The sequence below is a fragment of the Littorina saxatilis genome, linkage group LG5, assembly GCF_037325665.1.
Source record: "Littorina saxatilis isolate snail1 linkage group LG5, US_GU_Lsax_2.0, whole genome shotgun sequence".
Classification (NCBI taxonomy): domain Eukaryota; kingdom Metazoa; phylum Mollusca; class Gastropoda; order Littorinimorpha; family Littorinidae; genus Littorina; species Littorina saxatilis.
Window position 1 is genome coordinate 17,213,623 of NC_090249.1, and position 19,922 is coordinate 17,233,544.

A 19,922-nucleotide genomic window follows, 5' to 3' on the forward strand; every position below is an offset into this window, starting at 1 on the left:
GTTTTTGAAGCTTGCAGTAAATTGAGTTGTTTCCCTTGATACACGTGGTTTTCTCTTCCGGCTTGATCAAATTAGTGCAGATTTGCGTGGTGTTTTCGAACAAAAAAAATGAATCGAAGGCGAGCCTTGTCACGGGAGGAGATTCTCCGGATGTTGGATCTTGAGGATCTTGTAGATCATGATACATCGTGTCGTTTTAGCCTCAAGAAAGCGATAATAGCAGTGATATTGAGGAAGAAACAGTCCCGTTGTTGCTAGTACGTGGTAGGGGGTGATACTGCTAGACGAACATGTATCTCGGAATCGTGCAGGAGCTATGGGGGCGTGGCAGCACTGATAACAATGGATGGCTGGAGCCTTCAAATCCTTTTGGAATTGTTCATAGGTGTACAGTTGGTACTTTGTTGTGAAAATGTGACTTATATTCAATATGGATTACCTAGACATCATTTGGTGAGTGTTACAGTTTTGTTTCATTTGAGTCAGGATGCTGTGAGTGAATGCGTGATTTGCTTGTTTTTTTCTTTGTACTGTCTCCTTATTTCTGTGTACAATGTTAACAATATTTCAGCTAATTCATAGGTTTTACACCTTGTTTGGTTATAACATTATTTATAATACTTTCTGTTAAAAAATAACTTTTAAAAAAAGCAGTGGAAAATAAAACACACACAAAAAACCGTTAAAAAACACAAATTATCCCCCTTTCACCCCCCTTTCACCCCCCTTTGCTAAAACAAATCGCGTGACAAACTTATAAATAGCACGACTGAACTGGGCATCCATTTTTGAATTAGTACACAAAATTTGGTGGTGATTGGACTTAATTCAAGCTTGCTAGACAGATTTCTTTACAGTTACTGATTTTTGGGAAGTTTCTTGGTGGCAAGCTTGGGCAGGCAGGACGTTAACGCCGTGGCAGTGCTAGTCACAATAGTGTTAAGATGGTTGAACTCTTATCACCCGAACGGTTTTCACTTTCAGATGGACCTTTGGTTTAAAACTGGCGACAACAGCTCAGACTCCTATGACCGCAAGACCAGCCTGAAGAAAATCCTCTTTGACATTTTCGCTGACCACAGAGAATTTCCTTCAAAGTTGAACTACCTTAGCATGGTCAGTAAAAAATATTGTTATATTACAATAATGAGGTATAACCAATATTTTAATCATGAGACATAAATGATATTTTTTGATGACCAAACAGCTATTTTCATTTTCATTTCATTTCATTTCATTTCATTTTCATTTCATTACTTTATTGTCCCATCGCTGGGAAATTCGGGTCGCTTCCTCCCAGTGGAAAGCTAGCAGCAACGGAGTCGCGCTACCCAGGTGTCTGCGTGTTTAGGTGTATTCAGCCACCTGCACTTATGGCAGAATGACCAAGGTCTTTTACGTGCCATTGTGATGACACGGGGGTGGGACATGGCTTCCGTCTCTGGGTCTGCACATAAAGTTGACCCGTGTCCGTCCCGGCCCGAATTCGAACCTGCGACCTTTCGATCACAAGTCCAGTGCTCTACCAACTGAGCTACCGTTTCTAACATTTATGGTCAGAAGGGGATTCAAATAAAGGATACAGAAGTTGAATGTTGTTTGAAATTGGAAGAGGAGAGACTTGGTGTGATTTCCATGTCACAGTTCCCTACTTGGAAATCTCTTGAATGCAGAGGATGTCCATGCCTTTGCCTGAAATGTTCTTCTCATTTGATTTGGAAAGTTTCAAAATGTATTGCTGAAACGTGACAGTGAAATATGAACACCCATCTCTGTTTCTAGGGGTGCTACATTGTGTTTAGAGAAGAAACGAGTAACAGCGGGAGAAATGAAAGCGATGTATGCATTTTTGGGCTTGGGGAGGGACGATTGCGAATTTGACTCCGCAATTCTTGTCATTTATGTATGCCTGCTGTTGCTTCTGAAATCTGCAAAGTGCCTTTTCTTTGTTTGACAGCTGATGTACTTCAGCGCAGTGCCAAACTCACATGAAGGGTTCCTGCGAGCATTGAGTGTGGTGTCTAACACACACATGCCGCGCTTGCAGAAGCCTCTACCAGGTACTGCTGCTCCCGAAGAGCGCGTCACCAGCACTGTGGACAGGTAAAGAGTTTGAAGTTTTTGTGTGTGCAAAACGTTTTATTTTGTTAATTTTTGTTTTTTAATTTGTGTGTGTGTGTGTGTGTGTGTGTGTGTGTGTGTGTGTGTGTGTGTGTGTGTGTGTGCAAAATGTTCTTTTCAGAGATTCCTCCAAAATAAAAAAAAATTTATTGATAAGTTCTTCAAAGAAAAAGTTAAGGCGAGTTTAATCTCTTTTCTGTGGTTTATTATGCTTTTTCACATCATTAACTTTTGTAGTGTGCTAAATTAAATAAAAAGTTTTGTTGAGAATGCCAAATAAGTCACCAAATTTGTAAAAAAATAAGAGCCCGCACGGTTAACTCCATTTATAAAAGAAACTGGCTATTCTTGGTTGTGACAAGTTATATTTTTAGAACATTTATTAAACAATGATGCTGAAAGAAAATGTGCTATTTCTTGTTTAAGATTAGTTTAATCCAGCTTTCCTGTAGTGTAATACCTTGCTTCATATCAACCCAACACAGATTTTATCATGTGGAAAACACACTTTATGAGATAAGACATCGACTAAAGAAACTAAGACGTCTCGTTTGACCCTTACTTCCAAAGTGAAGTTTCTGACGTCAAAAGCCAAACAATTTAAACAGTGGCGTCACAAAATAATTCAGTCACTTCTCATCATTGTGTCTCGGAGAAATGAGAAAGAGTTTCCAGGATGAAGTTTGTCTTGGTGACTTTTTCGTACCAGCAGTGGAAAGTTTCTTGTAAGTTCATCGGTATCATATCTCATTAACTATTCAAAATTCTGTAGTGGACTGATATGTGAATGGTGTTTGATGATGTGTGTAGCATCAATCTGGAAGCCAACGAGGAGGAGCGGGAGGACAAAGCAGCAGTGGAACCCTCCATGACTGCCGACAAGATCCCCCCTGAGGCAGTTGATGCTGTCGTGCCTCTGGACTCTCTCTACAGGGTATGCACAACTGACACCTGTATCTTTCACGCGACAACGGCTTGCGGCTAGCCTCTCGCTAAAAAAGACAGCAAGAGTGAATATGAAACGGTTTGATGGCTAGCTATGCAAGAATTGAACACCATTGGTTGATACAGAAAATTTCGTCAAATCATAGCGTTCCTCTGTTGAGATTTGCCCAAGAAACGCTATTTCCTCGCCAATTCTCTAGTAAACAAAACAGGGGACTGTGTAGGCGTTTTGCTGAACAAATTGTGCATTTGAGGTCCCAATCGGAATCCTGAAAGTGTCCCTGCAAATGCAGAAGGAAGGGAGATGTAAGTTGAAAGAGAATGGAAAAGAAAGACTGGCAGACAGAAAATTCTAAAGTTCAACAGGTGCAAAACTCAATTAGACCATGCCAATGTTGGCAATATTTTGCATATACGAAAGAAGAAAAACTATTAAAAGGCTAACGACAACAACTACAACAACAGATCAGGGATTGCTGTGATGACCAATCAAATTATAACCCCTCCCCCAGACTGCGCATGTAAATTGGTACTGCAGTGGTACCTGTGATGAAAGGACACCCTTGAAACCACCGGAAAGTGTTCCTGCTTTGCAGGTGGCCTGTTATGATAGGTGTATTTTAGTCATCATAGACGAAGGGACAACAGAAGGTGTCCTCTCATCAGAGGGTCCTCTTATTACAGGTACCGCTGTACTACATATAGGTTCCTGGAGGGGTAAATAGACTGGGGTACGTCAGGCCAGCATTTGATGCAAGGAAGAGAGAGATGGTGAAGAAAAGTGAACAGAAATGTGGGTTGGAATTTGGTAAGGAAAAACAGTTATGAGAACAGTGTGTGTTGTTAAAAATGATCCAGCTGTGAATGACTTTAGTAAAACACAACATAATTATATAATTTGGAATCATGTGTTTGTGTCTGTGACAAACAATTCTGTTTTGTGCAGGTGTTCCACCACAGTGAAATAGCCAGCGGAGACAGTCACCGCTTCAGTGTATCCGTGGATCCTGAGGATGCTACTTCAAAGGTAGGGGTGGCTTGAAGCTTTTCATTCACACCTAAAACTGCTCCTGGATTTTAAAATGAGAATTGGACTCTTAAACTCTTTCACCGAAGCTTCCATATGGAAGGTCGCGGGTTTCAATCAAGGTCGCGTTTGGTGGGTTCAGGGTGGAGTTTATTTCGATCTCCCAGGCCAATTTATGTGCAGACCTGCTAGTGCCTTATCTCCCTTTGTGTGTACACTCAAGCACAAGACCAAGTGCGCACGGAAAAGATCCTGTCAGAGTTTGGTGGGTTAGAGAAACATAAAAATACACTGCATGCTTCCCCCAAACGCGGTGTATGGCTTGCTGAATGGCGGGGTAAAAACGGTCATACACGTGAAAGGTTGGGGAGTTATAACCAATGAACAAAGAAGAAGAATTAAGACAAATTGTTACTTGCAAGACTTAAATGATTGTGCAGATATTATTAAGATGAGTTGTTGCTCACAAGACTTGTTTGATTGTGCAGGAAAAGCTGTCCGTGGTGTATGTCGAGCTGGGTGATGAGAGTTTAAAGCCTGTGCTGTACCGAGTCCTCATCGAACATCCCCTCATCCAAGACATTGTGGTGGCATGCAAGTCTTTCAAGGCGCTGGTCAGTACAAATCTTTAGGTTGATAACGTTTTAACTTGCACCCCTTGGTGTTTGTGCTGCTAGGAAAATCATGGTGTTGAAGGTATGGTCTGGTCTTGGTTTGTTGAAGTTTAGATTCCGGCCTACATGTATTTGTATGCTGTTTAGTGCAGTTTGTTCAAAAGAATGGTTTCATGTGTGTCTGTGGCTAAAGTTTAGATTCCGGCCTATATATATTTATGCTGTTTAGTGCAGTGTGTTCAAAAGAATGGTTTCATGTGTGTCTGTGGCTAGTTTAGATTCAGGCCTATTATATGCTGTAATTTGCAGTGTGTTCAAAAGAATGCTTTCAAGTGTATGGCTAGTTTCCTAGCCTTTGAAGCCATAGGACATGTTAACTGATAACATTTCTTTACTGAGAACATTCTGCAAGATGGCTGGTTTTGATGACAACTGTAACTAACAGCAAGAACCGATTCCTTTTGCTCATAAGGTGGTAAAATGTCCTCTGTACCATTTACAAGTTTGAACCCATCTTTCACAGGACCTGAAAGGAATACTATCCAGCTCCACAGATCACGCTGAACTCAACAGCCTGAAGACCATGGACTAAATCATCGCCTGAAGATGGAATGCAGCTCCCTGAACTGATCATGCTGCTTTGCATCACAAGCAGAAAGACTGTCATTTTAACGGACTATTTGATTTTGCCTTATTGCTGAATGTAGTTGAAATGATGAGATGGAAAGAACATTTTCTTTTTACTCATCATTGTTACCCATTCCATTCAACTTTAGCATTTACAAAAAATCAGTGCTTGTGAATATATAAATTGTATTTAAATGGGGCCAGCAACGTCGCTGCAGCGGACTTCACCCTGCAGACTGAATTAAAGTTTTAGCATGGCTGGGAACGCAGAAAAAAAAGATGTATTTAGTTGTCTTAATATAAATGGAATGAAGCGAAACAAATAGACGGATGCACACTTAACATTATTTTACTATTATGTATGGACTGAAGTGATATTGGCAAAGGATTCATGTGACATTTATCTCATGTTATTGGAAATGTTTTGACACCAAATTGGAACGGAAGAGAAAAGAAAAACACTAAATGAACATCAGTTTGTTGTGAAAGAAGGAGAACAGTGTGCTTGTGTACAGTTTTATTTTCAAACCTGCATGCAGCTGCAATGTGTGTGTGTTACATGAAGAGCGAGTCAGATATAGTGGATTGCCACATTTCATGGTGTGGAGGAATTACAAACACGCACACAAGCAGCCTCCGCCCAAAAAATAACAAAGAAACACATCAAAACACCCACTGACACACACCAATAATAACGATAAGTTGAAAACATGAAAAGTTTATTCACATTTCCGTAGGTTTTGCAAGTGGCAATGCTTAGCTCGTAATGTGAACCCTACCCCCTAAAACATGTCGACAGCAAGAACTTTTCACAATACCAACAACGCATTTAATTGAGCTCTAAATAGACACATTTCTGGCAGAAAGCATTCCACTTTGCACATTTGAAGTATCCATACGCTAGCTCACAAACTTTCATTCATTCACATTCTTCCAGCTTAAAAAATTCTGCATTGCAGCTGAACACTTTCAGTGCCACATGGGCACCACTGAATAGACTTGTTTTACTCTGCCTTACACACTCAAACACAACACTGGTTGTTCCAAGTCTCCATGCACTCCCACTTACTAGTCTCTCTCTCTACAAATAGTAACAGACTTAATAGTGGATTGCCACATTTACAGTCCAATGATAAACATTGATTAAAAAGTTTCAAATTTGTTGCTGCTTCTCTGCACTCTCCTCCGTATTCAAGAAAACCCGAGGGTCACGGTCAAACGTCCATCTTCTCAAGCTCTTTTGGGGTCGAATCCGTCTCCATCGGCTCAGCCGTCGAATCTGGTTTTGTAGCAGGAGCATCTGCACAAAATTTAGAATGCAAGTTTAGTCCGAGTATGGACAGCAAGCATGCAAACACTTTCAAAGCTCAGGTAAACTTTATACTGTAATTCACAGCTGCTAAACAAAGCCATAGCTGCAAAGCTTACTGTAACAAAGCCATAGCTGCAAAGCCTACTGTAAGACTAATGATGCTGTTAGACAGCTTGATTTTTGGACATTTTCAAACAGCGCACCAGCTCTTGAAAACTCAAAAAATCTGACTTTGGTACATCCCTCTAGCCAGAGGAGCTCAAACTATGGACAACATGAGGAAGCGACAGTTATGCAGAAACAATCTCCCGAGGAGCGTCTTTGTGTGCTGTCAAAAGCTAGTTAGACAATAATCTCGTTAGAAAAAACACCCATCCGAACTAAAATAATCTCGTTAGAAAAAGGCCAAATATGCAACACTTGTAACCTATAGATTGCTTTCAAAGCACACTCATGAAGAGTCTTACCCAAGTGGACCCTACTTATGACCAAAAAACTTGCTGTATGCATGAGTCTGCACAACTTTCGCTTTCCCAAAACCAGCCCATAACGTTCAGCTAGATTTGAAAATCTAAAGATGTGACATCAGTACTGCCCACCTGGACCATTATGAAAACAAAAAACGTTGTACCTTTCTTGTCAGCTGTAGCGGCACTCTCGGCTTTCTCCTTTGAGTCACTGGAGAGAAAAAATCAAACGGTCAACACTAGAATATTCAAAATCTACCAATCTAATTACATGCAAATGAAAGGAAACAGCAAATGACAGCTGTTCAGAAATTCTATGCCTCACTCAAATCATTCATTCCAAAAAAGTCGTAAAAAAGCACAAGACATTTTTGTTTTTGTTTTGTTTGTTTGTTTGCTTAACGCCCAGCCGACCACGAAGAGCCATATCAGGACGGCGCTGCTTTGACATATAACGTGCGCCACACACAAAGACAGAAGTCGCAGCACAGGCTTCAGGGGCGGATCAGTTCATTTTATGGGGGGGGGGGGGGGGGGTTTCCAAAAGTATATTGTGAAAATATGGGTGTGAAGGCGCGAAGTGCCGAGCTGACGGCGCAGCTGATGGCGCGAAGCGCCTAGCTTGCTAGGGGGGTACAGGGGCATGCCCCCCCGGAAAATTTTGAAAAAAAGGATGCAAAATGGTGCAATCTGGTGCATTCTGAGGATGATCATTACCAGTTTCAGGCAGCAGATTTTGTCACTGATTAATACCCCAAAAATTGAAACTCAACCCCCCCCCCAAAAAAAAATTTTTTAAATTTTTTTGGCTGGGGGGGGGGGGTTTCCGGAAACCCCAGAAACCCCCCCCCCCCCCCCTCATCCGCCCCTGGGCTTCATGTCTCGCCCAGTCACATTATTCTGACACCGGACCAACCAGTCCTAGCACTAACCCCATAATGCCAGACGCCAGGCGGAGCAGCCACTAGATTGCCAATTTTAAAGTCTTAGGTATGACCCGGCCGGGGTTCGAACCCACGACCTCCCGATCACGGGGCGGACGCCTTACCACTAGGCCAACCAGCACAAGACATACATGTATATATTAAATACTGAACCCATTGAAAAAGCAGCTAAAAATATTAACACACTCGGACTTGAAAACTTTATTACTGAAGGATTGTAGCCTTGCGTTCAAAAGGACCTTTCTTACGGCCAGCCCTTTTCTGTTATAACACTGAAACAACCTATACATCACCAAGAATCAGATCAGAAAAATTAGTGGTGCCTGATTTGACTGCTGTTAATGATTCTTAGAAGAAAGACCAGGACATAAACAGTTATGAAAGCATTTCTGATACAACAGAACCCCACGTTTAAGACACCCCCCCCCCCCCCCCCTTTTTAAGACATTGCTTTTTCCGAGTTTCTGTGCATAACCTCTGTAAATTTACCCCCATCCTTTATAACACCTGAATTTTTTTATATTTTTGGAGGTCTTAAAAGGGGGGGTTCACTGTACCAAAACATGGCACCATGCAGAAAGCCACGTGCCTCTGAGTCGTGAGAAATCAACATTCACAGTATATCATGTGTTGTGATACTGAACGTTAAAGGTTACCTGGCAGCTTCCGGTTTCTTCTCCTTTTCCACGGTGTCCATTTTGGCCTCTTTCTTCTCCTCTTTCACTTCTGGAAACAAATCCTAGGTTTAAAACACAATGTCAGAAAACAGCAGCATTACAACACAGCACACAAAATATGGGTACATGCTATTTTGTGATTTATTGGGGTATGCACGTTAAAGATCCCACGATTGACAAAAGGGTCTTTCCTGGCAAAATTGTATAGGTGTAGATAAAAATGTCCACCAAGATACCCGTGTGACCTGGAATAATAGGCTGTGAAAGGTGGATGCAGCGCCTATAGGCTGTTGATCTACTGGCCGATGTGAATGCGTGATATATTGTGTAAAAATTTCCATCTCACACGGCATTAATAGGTAACATGCGCCGTGAGTCGCCGTGTGTGTTGATACGTGCGCGATATATAAATCCTCGTAAATAAAAATAAAATAAATGATGTTACAAATTTGTACAGGAGGGGAGTAAGAGAGAGAGAGAGTGTGTGTGTTTGTGTGTAATGGTCTGGAGTACATTGGATGTGATTATGTCTTGGTTGTTTATATCTATTTCAATCCAGAGAAGCCAAGGCACAATTTCCCATTGTATTTGTATGGACAATAAATATTTGTTATTCTAAGGTCTCAAGATTCTAAATCATCTTCTTCTTCTTCTCATTCGCTTCTTCAGTCGTCCACTCCTGAGGCGCATACAAATGTCGCTGTCTAAATCCTAATACCACCCCCCCCCCCCAAAAAAAACAAAACCCACCCCAAGAAGGCAAATGATGAATCTCACCCTTTTCTCCCTCCTTCTTCTCCTCCTCTGTCTTGGCTTTCTTGGTCTTGGGTTTGAAGCTGGCACGATCCCGCCGACCTCCTTCCCCTTCATCCTCACTGTCTGAGAATTCCTCTTCACAGGCGATGCGCTTGTCACTCGCTCGGACTGTTCAAATGATATCAAAGCAAATATTATATTAAAAGTTAAGATTTTAGGGGCTACAAACATGAAAAGAGGATACTATTAATGTGTGCGTCTCTCCGTTGTATAGCAGCCTGGAGTTCCCTAAAGAAACTGTCTACACTTACAGTGTAAAAAAAAATAAATAAAAATAAACGCGCAACCCTCATGACAACTTCTCCAGCTACACGCTTTCAACTTTTCCTTGCACTATGGTGACGATCCGATCAGGTGTGCAATTCAACACAATAAAACCTCATTATCTGAATGCGGTTAACAAACCGAAATTTACAAACAGACATATCATCAACCAGTGATTTACTGTACTTCATCTTTTGACCAGCTCAACATTATGAGATGTGTTGACTCATCACCACGCCAAACCATTTTTGACTAGAGCAAAGAAATCACGCTTGGCAGGGAACACAGATTTGACAAGAGTGGGCAAAGAGCAAAGACCCACGCCTGTCAGTAAATACGGATTTGACAATAGCAAAGATAGATGCTTGTCAGTGAATACAAATAAACAGTGTAGGTAGCAGAATAATTCTTTCATTACTTACTGGAGAGGCGTTTGTCAGGGTTCTCCCTGTCTTCATCATCACTCTCATCCTGGATTGCATCTTCAGGAATGGCTGCAAATAACACAAGACAATCATTTCACTGAACAGTTCAAACATATCAATATACAAGGTCAAGGGAGTTCCAGAGCCCACTCACAATCATAAAACCACCCCCAACAAAGCAATAAATAACAACACAGCAACCAAATACCGAGTTAGATGGGCGCAGTGGCCTGGTAGATAATTACCTTGCATCTGAACACCTGGTGCGTGGGGCAGCATCCTGAGATTCTCAAACAGCCTGGACCTGAAAGTAATGGAAACAGAAAAGGATGAACGGTTGGAGCTCATGCTAAACTCACTTGTGTGAAAGTTGTTTTAAAAGTGCCATTGCTGAACAGTTGCCAGACATGCAAGTTTCTTGAGTTTTGGTTCACGCGTACAAGGTTCTTTCTTTTCTTCACAAAAACAATATACGGCAATAGTAAGTACAGTTGAACCTGTATATAACGACCCAAAGGACCAACCAAATTGGTCGCTGTTGAGAGGTGGTCGCTATGAAAAGGTGATGTACACAGGGAGAAACAAAATGGGGGAGCCTTTGGGGTGGTCGTAATGGGCGGGTGGTCGTTAGTATGTTACCGAGAGGTGGTCGCGAGAGCAGGTTCGACAGTATGATGCAAATGTATAGATATGTTTAGAACTACTGTGGCCCATCTGCCAACAGAACATCAGTAGGCTAACAGAGTTGGTCAGCAAAAGCGTCTTCAGAAGAACACAGCTCTAAAAACGAAAAAGAATCTCCGCGAGAACTGAGACTGTGAAAAGAGCAAAGCTTATTCATAAAGATCATATAAATGAAAGTTTTTACTGAACTCACTTGATTTTCTCCATGTACTCAGACGTGTTCTGGTTAGCCATGTTGGAAGGACTGATGTGAAGCTTGAAGTCGGGACCATAGTACTCAAAGTAGTCATTGTAGGGTAGCTCTGAAACAGGGACAAACAAGAGTGAAGGTACCACATGAGGTATGTACATCTTGACTGCAGAGCCTGAAGCAGATTTCATGGTTATTCCAAAAAGCAGCTCTTTCAGAACTTATTGACACTTACAGACACACAAGATTGAGCAAGTAAAGGATGCAAGATAGAAGCACTCAGTCATCTAAGCTTGATGTTTCCCCTCCCTATACTGTACTGTGTCATCCATTTAAAACAGGTTTTCTGACCTACCAACCTCTTGTACAGTTGTAGAGAACGCAATGTTTAGCACACACACACCTGCAATGGACAACAAGCAAAAAAGGACCAACACTGATCAGGAAAGAGAGGGAAGATTAGTATGAGTCTGTAAAAGGACCCGAAAGTGACAAAGCACACACAGCCTCCCTTACCTCATTGTATTCCATATTAGACAAATCACCACACTCACCATTAGCCACCTCAACCCCTAGAGCTATGGAGGTCTCGTATGTCCAGCAGCGCGCTACGTTCCTGATGGTGTAGCCGCCACCCCCAAGCAGCAACAATGGCAGGTTCCACTTCTTCATGAACTCCACGCACTTGCCGTGACCTTTCAAGGTCAGGTTGAAGCAGCCAAGACGATCGCCGGAGAGAGAGTCTGCCCCGCACTGCAAGACCACTGCGCTGGGTTGGTATGTGTCCATCACTTTGGTCATCACCTACAAAACAAGCAGAACATGAAATCAGTGTGTTTTGAAACAACCCCCACAACTTTATATGTATACTAACAACACGGAAACTTGCTTCTGATGCAAAATAAATCACATTACAGGAAAAGTGTGAGAAGAATGAGAGTTAAAGTATTCAAATTATGCCTTGACCTTGAGGATGGTAAAATAAAAAGGCACATGTTCTACCATGCACGTAACAAACACACAAAGAAAGTATGTGTAATAACACAGCCCAATCCGTCTTAAGTATAAACACAACTTACAGGCTTGAAGATGCTTTCGTATGAGTCGTCGTCAATGCCATCTCTCAGTGGGTAGTTCACTGCGTAGTACCTGCCCTTTCCTGCACCAATGTCCTATAAAACAGACCAAAGAAACAAATGAATATCTTCAATCAATCAATCAATGAGTCTTATATCGCGCATATTCCGTGGGTACAGTTCTAGGCGCTCTGCAGTAATGCCGTGTGAGATGAAATTTTATACGGCCAGTAGATTGCAGCCATTTCGGCGCATATTTACCTTTCACGGCCTATTATTCCAAGTCACACGGGTATAGGTAGACAATTATTAACTGTGCCTAAGCAATTTTGCCAGGAAAGACCCTTTTGTCAATCGTGGGATCTTTAACGTGCACACCCAATGTAGTGTACACGGGGGGAGGTTCGGACACCGAAGAGAGTCTGCACACAAAGTTGACTCTGTGAAATAAATTTCCGCCGAACCTGGGATCGAACTCACGCTGACAGCGGCCAACTGAATACAAATCCAGCGCGCTACCAACTGAGCTATATCCCCGCAGGAACACAAGCAATTATACAAAGAAGGAAACATCAAAACAAAAACAAAACACAACAGAAACCAGTTTTGGTAATTCTTCATCAAATTTTTGTCAGCCTGTCAGTGTCACCGACTTCTTTAGGATGGTAAGGCCAAAAAAAAAAGAGAGGTCTGTTTGCGGTAACATAGGCCCAAAAAATAGGGTCGGTAGGTCAGGATTTTTTTTTCTTTTCCAAAAAAACATATTTTTACGTTATTTTGCCAAAAAAACAAGATTTTTTTTTTCTTTTTTTTTCTCTCCCCCAAATGCCAAAAAAAAGTCTAGGGTCGCGCGAAAAAACTAGGGTCGGTCGGGTTACCGTAAACAGACCTATTTTTTGTGTGTGCCTAATACGTAAGGAATGACGGCTCATTATGTATCAAAGGAAGAAGGAAACAAAGAAGAAGAACAATAACAAGAAGCAAATGGAAACAGCAACAGGTTTCTCATGTAACTTGTGACAAAACATTCTGGAAAACCTGGGATTACAGCTAAACTTAATAAAAATAGTCTACATAAATCAGCGCATTAAACTAAAGAATCTAACCCAAAAAGCACACAGACTCACCCTCAAGTCACCAGTTCCAGGGAAGTATTCACCATACTTGTGGAAAGACACAGTCATGACACGGTCTGTTGTGTAGAACGCCTCCTCCACTCCATCACCGTGGTGAATGTCAATGTCGATGTACAGAACACGCTGGTGGTATCTGGAAAAACACAATTATTTTTTTTTAGTTTTTAAGACTCGGTTTCACTTTCAATTATGAATATCCAAAAGAAACACCATTTACAGTATGTCACAGAGAAGAGCATTATATTTGAGACACTTTAAATCGGAATGTCATCAAACACTGCAGTAACACATAGCATTACATTTTTAGACACTTTAAATCGGAATGTCATCAAACACTGCAGTAACACAAAGCATTATATTTGACACTTTAAATCGGAATGTCTTCAAACACTGCAATAACATGTACTTAACTTTGGTGAAACTGCACCAGTCAGTAGTAAAAGAAGTTTCCTTGGTAAATAAAGAAGTCACGTCACAGTACAGTCGAAGCTACCCTTGAGACCACTTTTCAAAAGAGACCACCTGCCTAACAACCACACCAAAGGATCCCAGACAAAGTTTTTTTCTTTACAGGATTCACTTTTATATGGCCAGCACCCGTCTCTAAATCTAATGACCACTTTTGGGCTGTCCACAATGTGGTAGATATAGACATGTTCGACTGTATTGCAGAATGGAAAAAGCAGAAAACAGCACTGAAAGAAGGCATATGGTTATGTTTGCAACCTACTTGAGTAGTTCCAAAATGGCAAGAACAATGTCGTTTGTGTAGCAGAAACCAGAGGCCTCAGACTTCTTGGCGTGGTGAAGGCCACCCGCCCAGTTGACTGCAATGTCTGCTGCCTGTTTGTTCAGCTTCACTGCTCCAGCTGAGAAAATACGAGAACAACATCAGATACACATATTAAACTCATAACAGGTTTTGCGTAAATAACACTGTCACTGTCAGGGTTTTTATATGCTGTGGAAGAGTTGTATTTCTTGAAAGTGGGTTAGACTGGAACCAAGCCAATAGCAACACAGTGAACAATGAGCTCCAATTTTTTTTATGTTTACAATCAGATTCATGCCTCACCTTCAATAAATACAACTCTTCCACAGCTCACAAAAACCCAGCCAGCGTTATTTAAAAAAAATTGTATATGAAGGCTTCATCTTTTTTTACACGTCAAAACTTTCCGTCAGACCAGCAGACATTAAAAAGTATTGTATACAAGTCAAAACCAAGAAGGCAGATGAATTCTCTTTGGACAGGTACAAAAAAAGAGAAGTCAAGTAGAGAGGGTTTATTAAAATTAAAGTACATTTCTAGAAATGTACCAAAGCTCATGGTGGACAATAAAAAAAGAGCTGAACCAACAAAATAGTTGTTACACTTAAGTTAAAATGAAAATCTAACGGGTTCAAAATGTTCTACTTTTGAGTGGTAGGCATTAACTTAGCAAAAAGACAAGTTTGATAAAATGTACTCAGTGTTTGAATTACAATGCAACATGTTCAATATTGAAACAAAAGGAATGACACCAATTACTACACACAGACTCAACAATAAACAGGATTGATCAAGAGAGAAAATGCAATGCCCACAACTTACCCACTGAGCCTCCTGTTGACAGCTGACAAAACTCGTACATCCCATCAAACACAGGACAATCCTCACCAACATTGACTGTAAACATAAGACAATAGAATTACAAGTTAAATTAATGGAAGCAAAATCAGAATAAAAGGTTAAAATGAAAAAAAAAAAAAAATTCTGCATCAGTCACCATTTGGGATTATGAATGCCCCTCTCACTCCTGCGAAATACTAGAAGTCACATCTTTACTTTTCTCAGGATTTAACAGACTAACCAACATGTGCTGTACATAGTGCCTCGAAATCTAATGCTGTAAACTTAATACTGGCTAATATCCAGAGCTGTCTCACAGAAGGTTCCGAAAAGTAACACCCAAAGGCAAGTGTGTGTAACTATAAGTGTAAGACTCTGCTGTTAACATACTGATGACACAAAGAATAAGAGTTCCCTATAAAAGCAAGGCCGTTACACAATTAAGCACTGACTGCGGTGTATTACCTTCATCAGTGCACCGTTCAAACTCATGTCACATTCACAACTTCAAGTCTTTATTAAAAAAGTGTCTTTCCCTCAAGAAGCTATGAAATACTCACATCTCTGCATCTGCTTGTTGTACTCTGACATGTTGTCTGGTCTGATACTGCGTAGAAACTTGATGTAGTCATCACTGTGGAATTTGGTCATTTCTTCTGCAGTTGCTTTGTGTGGGCGCTGTAACAAAAAAGTAAAAAAATAAAAACAAAGAAATCATAATTTGTAATATAGCCCTAACAACTTGACTGCGCTGCGAAGGGGCATGTGTAAGTAAAATGAATCAGGGTACGCAGGGACAAAAATTCCAACAGAAACACAAACCGAGTAAATAATCTTGCCACTTTTTTTTCTCCCCATTTCTTCTTCAGTTCAGCGTTCCAGAATTTTCTGGTTACGTGTGAGCTCGTTTGCCCATTTGAGTTCCCCACGCTATACTCTGAGAGCATAGTTAGCTCACTCCGCTTTCGTTGAGTAGTCATGCTGAGTATTTTCGTGTTTCCATAACTCACCGAACTCTGACATGAATTACATGATCTTTTCCGTGCGCACTTGGTCTTGTGCTTGCGTGTACACACGAAGGGGGTTAAGTCACTAGCAGGTCTGCACATAAGTTGACCTGGGAGATCGGAAAAATCTCCACTCTTAACCCACCAGGCGGCAGCGACCGGGATTCGAACACACGACCTTCCGATTAGGAGGCCGACGTCTTACTACCACGCCACTGCGCCCGTCTCTCCCCATTTCAACATTTGAGACAATATACTAATTCCTAACTAACATCCAGTACCCCCCAAAAAATCAAAAGAAAACTCACATAGATTTCCATCTTTCTGTACAGGCCATAGTTCAGAATGAGGTTGTGTGTCATGCGTATCCTGTGGGGCTTCATGGGGTGACCTTGGCCATAATAGTAGTTTCCGATGTCACCTGCAAACAAATACATATTCTAAGTTTAATTCCATGCATCAAATTCAGATGCAACACAAACCATGTGATCAGTATCAAGTTAAAACAAAAACAGATATATATTCTGAACTTCTTGTGTAAACAACAAACCAAACAAATGAAGATAGCAAGGATCTGAGAAAAAGACAAGTACAAAATGTATATATATATATAGACTTTATACTGCAGTGTGTTCATTACTTCATACTCATCATATTCTAAGTGTTTTTTTAAAAACAAAACAAATCAATCCACACATTGTGATCTAGCAGTTAAAAGTAACAAAACACAGGAAATATCAAACACTGTGAGAAAAGGAATTAGAAACACAACCACTTTGTCCCATCTTCAGTCGAACATCATGTAATTTGACACGGTTGGCCTACCATACTTTCAATGACCCTTGTAAAAATCACCAATTTTATGAAGCAAACTTTTATCAGGACACCAGACGAGGCAGTTTGGACGAGCATACAGTAAGCTTATGATGGCGAGAAGATTCCCAATCTGACATAATCACAGAGATTGTATATAATACATAAAACGGTTTCTAAAGAGAGTCGAAAAAATGCAAACCGGTACGCCATTCACAAGTCATAATTTTGGCCAACCATACGATGCGCTCCGCATTGTCAGGTGCTTGTTAGCGTGGCTTTTCATGATAAGACTGGACAGTCATAGCGAAATCTAGCAGTAGCCACAACTTTTTTTGAGTCAATACGGGAAAAAACCCACGTACACACGTCCTTTCCAGTCGGTTGTACTTGTGTTCACCGGCTTTTGTTTTCAGAGCGCAACCCGATCGGCCAACCATTTTCTTTGTGATTCAGTTAGATTCGACAACCGATTTCACATACAGTACTAACGCTATTGCAATGCATATCCAACGAACAAGACGAACTGCTGAACCTTACCGTCATAGTAGTAGCAAATCTTCTTCTTGTAAGCTGGTGTTGATGTCATGATTTTGATTTTAGTTCAAGCGTGCTTTGGAGCGAAAATCCCTCCGTGTAGGTTTTTTCCTCGATTGATGACGTAGGACGCGCCACCTTGCGGGGATTCCCTGAGGAGACATGAGAATTACTCGCCCTTGGTCATTAGCATTTTCGTCTGCAATCTGTTTTACGGATTTCTGTAGTGCAGTGAGTTTCGTCTGTAGCCGACATAAATTATACACATTTTCAACACTAACGTGCAGTAATAATCTGAAGCGCAAATACGTGTTTTAACATTTTAACATTTCTCGACCAGTCTCTCAAATAACAATCCCGGCGGAAGGACATCGCATACGTAGCCAGTTCCGATTCACTGAACTTGTGAGCTCTGTTTTGAACGAGCCTCGAATCCAGACAAATGAAAACAATACTAATCGATATAATTCAATTGAGGGAACTTCACATTTTAAAGGATTCTTACTCAAATGTTAGGTAATGTAAATAGAAATTTTCAGACGGCCCCTAAAGGTTTCAGTTCAGAACTTGTCTTACCTGATGTTTCTTTGACAGTAATAATTTAACGTTGGTGCCATAAGTGCACACAAATTAAAGGAAGAAAGGAATAAAGAAAGAAAGAAAGAACGAAAGAATGAAAGGAAGAAAGAAAGAAAGAAATACAAAGCAACAAAAAAAAGCAACTCAGTTGTGAGCGGGGTGCGTGTAAAAGAAGCTTTTTCCGACGGGTGAGCTCAATCAAATGGAACCTCACTCCTTTTTTTTTGGCAATCGTTTGAAAGCTTTGCAGCTTCTATTTGATCACGATAGCAAGTCTTGGAACAAGTGATAATTTGCAATACCCTCCCCTCCCCCCCCCCCAAAAAAAAAATAGTAAGAAGAAAACGAGAAAAAAAGTCTGCTTCTGTTTTCAAAGTAAGGAACTAAAAAAAATTTAAAAAAAAACTGGGAAAGACACAAACTGTTATGTATAGTACTTTGTTTGTGGAAGATAGTTAGGCGTTTGGTTGGAAGAGAAAATGGAATATTGACAGACACAAAACTTGATTATTACTATCAGCTTAAAAAAAAAACTAAAAAAAACCCACCCCACATCATTTTATTCAGCTACAAAAACATAACCATGCATGTCGTCTTGAATATAGGTACAAACGTGCCATACATTTCATTATTTATTTATAACTGAATCTTGTGCACTGATACGGATGGCACACCTGTCCCACTCAGTGCACCACTGATCCGCGGCACCATCATGTGCCAAATCTTCAAGCGGACGGTTACCACTGACGCACAAAATCAATGAGATTCATGGTCTCATTACTTTCTGTGTTGTTTTTGTTGAAGATGTTGAGTTTTGATCTGTTTTATCCGGGAATAGACTACTTCCAATTCAGTAGGGGGGCGACTATCCTCAACCCGGCGGGTCCCCAGGTGGCGGATAGGGGAACGGCCCCCAGATATGGGGGCCAGCTGCGAATATAGAATAAGCAGTCCCGGACCAACTAGCGGTGTCTCTACCAGGACGGGGTGGGTTGGCAGATGGCACTGACTACCCTATAGGTGCCCTACGTGTCCGATGACGGTTACACCATGTGGGTAAGAGCCGCATTAAAAGCTCTAGCCCCGGGGTGGGACCCCCGGTAAGAAATCCCCCATGTGTTCCCAGGGTTAGGTTTTTGAGCCAGGAACTAAGGGCGGGGTAACCCCGAAAGAAACCTAAGGGCTGAAGTCGGAGGATCTGGGCCAACAGGCGCACCTTAACCAACCACAGATCCACGCAAAAACGCAAAATGAAATGTCGACAACATTAACAGCGAACGACAAGAAGAAGAAGATCTGTTTTATTACAAATTCAATGACGGAAAAAGAGAAAACAATAAGCCAATATCTACTTTTGTGACTTTTGATAGTCGCACGGTAATGAGTTTCGAACCCTTCCATGTCTTTCTTTCTTTCTTTATTTGGTGTTTAACGTCGTTTTCAACCACGAAGGTTATATCGCGACGGGGAAAAGGGGGGAGGGGGGGATGGGATAGAGCCACTTGTTAATTGTTTCTTGTTCACAAAAGCACTAATCAAAAATTTGCTCCAGGGGCTTGCAACGTAGTACAATGTATTACCTTACTGGGAGAATGCAAGTTTCCAGTACAAAGGACTTAACATTTCTTACATACCCTTCCCTTCCATGTCAATTATAACTCAAATTGTAGTAAATCAACAATGACCAACTATTCTGAATCAAGGAAAGTCTGAAAGAAAAATGAACAAGGTTTTTGCTGATTCTCTTTGTTTTATGATTGTTGAATTAAGCAAAAAAATGAAGGCAAGAGAAACACAGTGTATACTATCGTTTGCTGGGAAGCATTGACATTGTCTCGGGAACAGATATATATGCGGGAGTGGACTCAACACACTCAATGCACAAAGTTAATTTTTAGAATCATCTCCCTTGGACCGTGGCAGACGACAAGTGTGCGGCTTCTCTTCATGGGTGCCACAATGCTTTAACTTATTGTCATTTCTAAAACAATGGATATGGGTGTATTCGGGATGCAATGCGTCGTCAAAGTGAGAAAAAAAAGTTTCAGA

The 19,922-nt window shown here is 41.1% G+C and overlaps 2 protein-coding genes across 6 annotated transcripts in view; one reads left to right on the forward strand and one right to left on the reverse strand.

Moving 5' to 3' along the window:
* Nucleotides 1-5,804, forward strand: part of LOC138966436 (sperm flagellar protein 2-like) — a 99,881-nt gene extending 94,077 nt beyond the window's left edge. For all 5 annotated transcript variants that reach the window (XM_070338674.1, XM_070338677.1, XM_070338676.1 and 2 more), the window contains 6 exons: nucleotides 985-1,116; nucleotides 1,958-2,103; nucleotides 2,932-3,055; nucleotides 4,013-4,093; nucleotides 4,582-4,707; nucleotides 5,231-5,804. In XM_070338674.1, the coding sequence (XP_070194775.1) occupies nucleotides 985-1,116; nucleotides 1,958-2,103; nucleotides 2,932-3,055; nucleotides 4,013-4,093; nucleotides 4,582-4,707; nucleotides 5,231-5,299 (678 nt within the window). In that variant the 3' untranslated portion in view covers nucleotides 5,300-5,804. The remainder of the gene's footprint in view (nucleotides 1-984; nucleotides 1,117-1,957; nucleotides 2,104-2,931; nucleotides 3,056-4,012; nucleotides 4,094-4,581; nucleotides 4,708-5,230) is intronic.
* A 232-nt stretch (nucleotides 5,805-6,036) lies between these two features.
* Nucleotides 6,037-17,427, reverse strand: LOC138966438 (probable histone deacetylase 1-B). The gene is made up of 15 exons (XM_070338679.1): nucleotides 17,298-17,427; nucleotides 16,253-16,365; nucleotides 15,498-15,615; nucleotides 14,920-14,994; nucleotides 14,056-14,194; nucleotides 13,317-13,458; nucleotides 12,193-12,285; nucleotides 11,668-11,917; nucleotides 11,117-11,225; nucleotides 10,485-10,543; nucleotides 10,237-10,308; nucleotides 9,512-9,658; nucleotides 8,714-8,783; nucleotides 7,278-7,324; nucleotides 6,037-6,634 (listed from the first exon to the last, which is right to left on the reverse strand). The coding sequence occupies exons 1-15, from the start codon at nucleotides 17,344-17,346 to the stop codon at nucleotides 6,549-6,551; spliced, it is 1,569 nt and encodes a 522-aa protein (XP_070194780.1). The 5' UTR covers nucleotides 17,347-17,427; the 3' UTR covers nucleotides 6,037-6,548.
* Between the last annotated feature and the right edge of the window lie 2,495 nt (nucleotides 17,428-19,922).

Coding starts and splice junctions, on each gene's coding strand:
- LOC138966438 (XM_070338679.1), bottom strand. CDS start 17,346: ATGACATCAACACCAGCTTACAAGAAGAAGATTTGCTACTACTATGAC. Junction 10,544..11,116: donor GAGTACATGGAGAAAATCAA/GTGAGTTCAGTA, acceptor CATTACTTTCAG/GTCCAGGCTGTTTGAGAATC. Junction 7,325..8,713: donor AAGAAACCGGAAGCTGCCAG/GTAACCTTTAAC, acceptor TTTTCTCTCCAG/TGACTCAAAGGAGAAAGCCG.